The 2080-nt window shown below is 45.1% G+C and overlaps 1 protein-coding gene across 1 annotated transcript in view; it reads right to left on the bottom strand.

Moving 5' to 3' along the window:
* mtnr1c (melatonin receptor 1C) overlaps positions 1-1109 on the bottom strand; it is a 23629-nt gene extending 22520 nt beyond the window's left edge. The window contains exon 1 of the mRNA XM_014006079.1: positions 165-1109. Coding sequence (XP_013861533.1) covers positions 165-354 — 190 coding nt within the window. The 5' untranslated portion in view covers positions 355-1109. The remainder of the gene's footprint in view (positions 1-164) is intronic.
* Between the last annotated feature and the right edge of the window lie 971 nt (positions 1110-2080).

Consider the following 2080-nt stretch of genomic DNA (forward strand, 5'->3'; position numbering starts at 1 on the left):
ACACACACACACACACACACACACACACACACACACACACACACACACACACACTCAGACAGAGGGTGTTAGATGTGAGTTGCCATGCATGATGAAAAACAGTTGTTCTGCATTAATTAAGACACAGATCATTTTATTTGGACACAGCAGAAAAGTGTTCTCACCTGCATTCCTGAGCTTCTTGTTCCTGTACACGGACAGGATGACCAGCACGTTGCCCAGAATGTCCACCACGATGGTGAAGATCAGCACGCTGGCCAGCGCAGTGGACACCCCGGCGGGAGACGCGCTCAGCCCGCCGCAGCCGCTCTCGTTCAGGGAGCAGTTCACATCCGTCACCTCCAGATCCATCATCCCGTCCCTCCCGTGCGCTCAGGACGCGGCGGCCATCGCGGTGCCAACAGCCTCGCCTCCCGGTGCTCAGTGGAAACGGGGGGAAAGCGCGGAGCGGGAATCCGAAGGGACCTCTCGGAGAGGACTCTGGAAGTTTTCGGGACGGGAATCCACGCGACTCCTCCGTCCGTGGAGTGGAGCCATGACACGATGGTCGCCCTCCTTTTTTTTTCCTTTTGTTCTTTTTTTTACGCACGAAGGGACGTTTGGGTGTTTAAGCAGAAAGGTGAAGATGAAGGCTTCCCCGTGCTCTCCTCTTCATCAGTCAGTGGCTCTCCTGTGTGGCGCTGCTCCATCCCGGCAGGACTCATGTGAACCGTGCGTAATGGAAATGTGGGCAAAGGCGCGCGCGCGTAAGGACAGTAGCCTGTTTTTTATACATATCCCTGACACTTCTGTTGAACTATTTGTTCCTCTCCTCTGTAAAAGCACACAGATCGACAGACTTGTTAAAAACATGCCGGAATATTAAAATAATTAGCCGCTCGCGCCTTCATCCTTAATGGGATCAGACTGGACGTGGAGCCGCGCGGGATCATGTTGCCTGTTTGACCTGACTGATCTGTGTCTGCAGCTGTTAAACACTTGCATTAGTTTCTTCCAAGTCTCTCATTGAGAGGAAAAAAAAGGCTTCCTGTGGTGCGCATGGAAATGGCGCCTTCATGTGTCCAACTGAGACTCTTACAGTTAAAAACATTCAACACAAAGAGTGCATTYATGACAACAGAGATGAGTTTATTTAAATGAAAGAACTCAGACCTGTTTAATTATTTGTTTTATAGTCTACACGTTGCACCTTTTTACTGTAATGTGAAATTCTTGCTGCAATTCTCATTTGAAACTTGCTTCATTCTATCTACATATGTTTGTTTACAAACAGACTAAATGAAGAACCGTTTGCCTCTGTGATAATTAACTGCAAATTTTCATCAACCAAACTGCTACATGATTTATTTATGAAAATAAATCTTTTCTACACGTCTTATTTTTGAAGCAATGGCTGTTTGGAGTTTAAAGCTTCTTCTCTGAGGCTGGTCCCCATATAGCGAGTCAGCCATTTTAAGTAGTGTTCACATTTCCATGAGCTTGTATAAAACCAGCACACAGCTGCGCTCGCTGACCAAGTTGACAATTAAAGGCCTAGCATGCCTTAAAGGAATGCACATCACCCGCCGCCGTTCAAGCCAGCATTTCAGACAGAGGCCCAGTTTACAAARCATACTTTTTAATTCCATCCCAGCATTTCTGCTGCGGTTTGGCCTTTCATCTTCACAACAACAAAATCCTTTTGACCCCATGTCTCAGAGTGGAGGCTTTTGGAGTCACAGCTGCAGTCAAGAGTTTTTCTGCACATAAATGAAAAACAGTATCAGATATAGTGCTGCTAGTGCTATACTCATCATCAGGAGCAAACTAGCCTATGTACTGTATATACACAGTATATATGTTAGTTCTTTATATACTGTATATATATACAGTATATAAAAGGATGAACTGATGAACTCAACATCCTTTCAGGAACTATGGCGGGTGGTGGTTGGGGACTTATTTCACAGTCTTACTCAAAGGTTCATACATGCACAAACAACATACGGCTTCAGATACCCCCAACATACATACATACATACATACATACATACATACATACATACATACATACATACATACATACATACATACATACATA

The sequence above is a fragment of the Austrofundulus limnaeus genome, unplaced genomic scaffold (genome assembly GCF_001266775.1).
Source record: "Austrofundulus limnaeus strain Quisiro unplaced genomic scaffold, Austrofundulus_limnaeus-1.0 Scaffold34, whole genome shotgun sequence".
In the NCBI taxonomy this organism is placed as follows: Eukaryota; Metazoa; Chordata; class Actinopteri; order Cyprinodontiformes; family Rivulidae; genus Austrofundulus; species Austrofundulus limnaeus.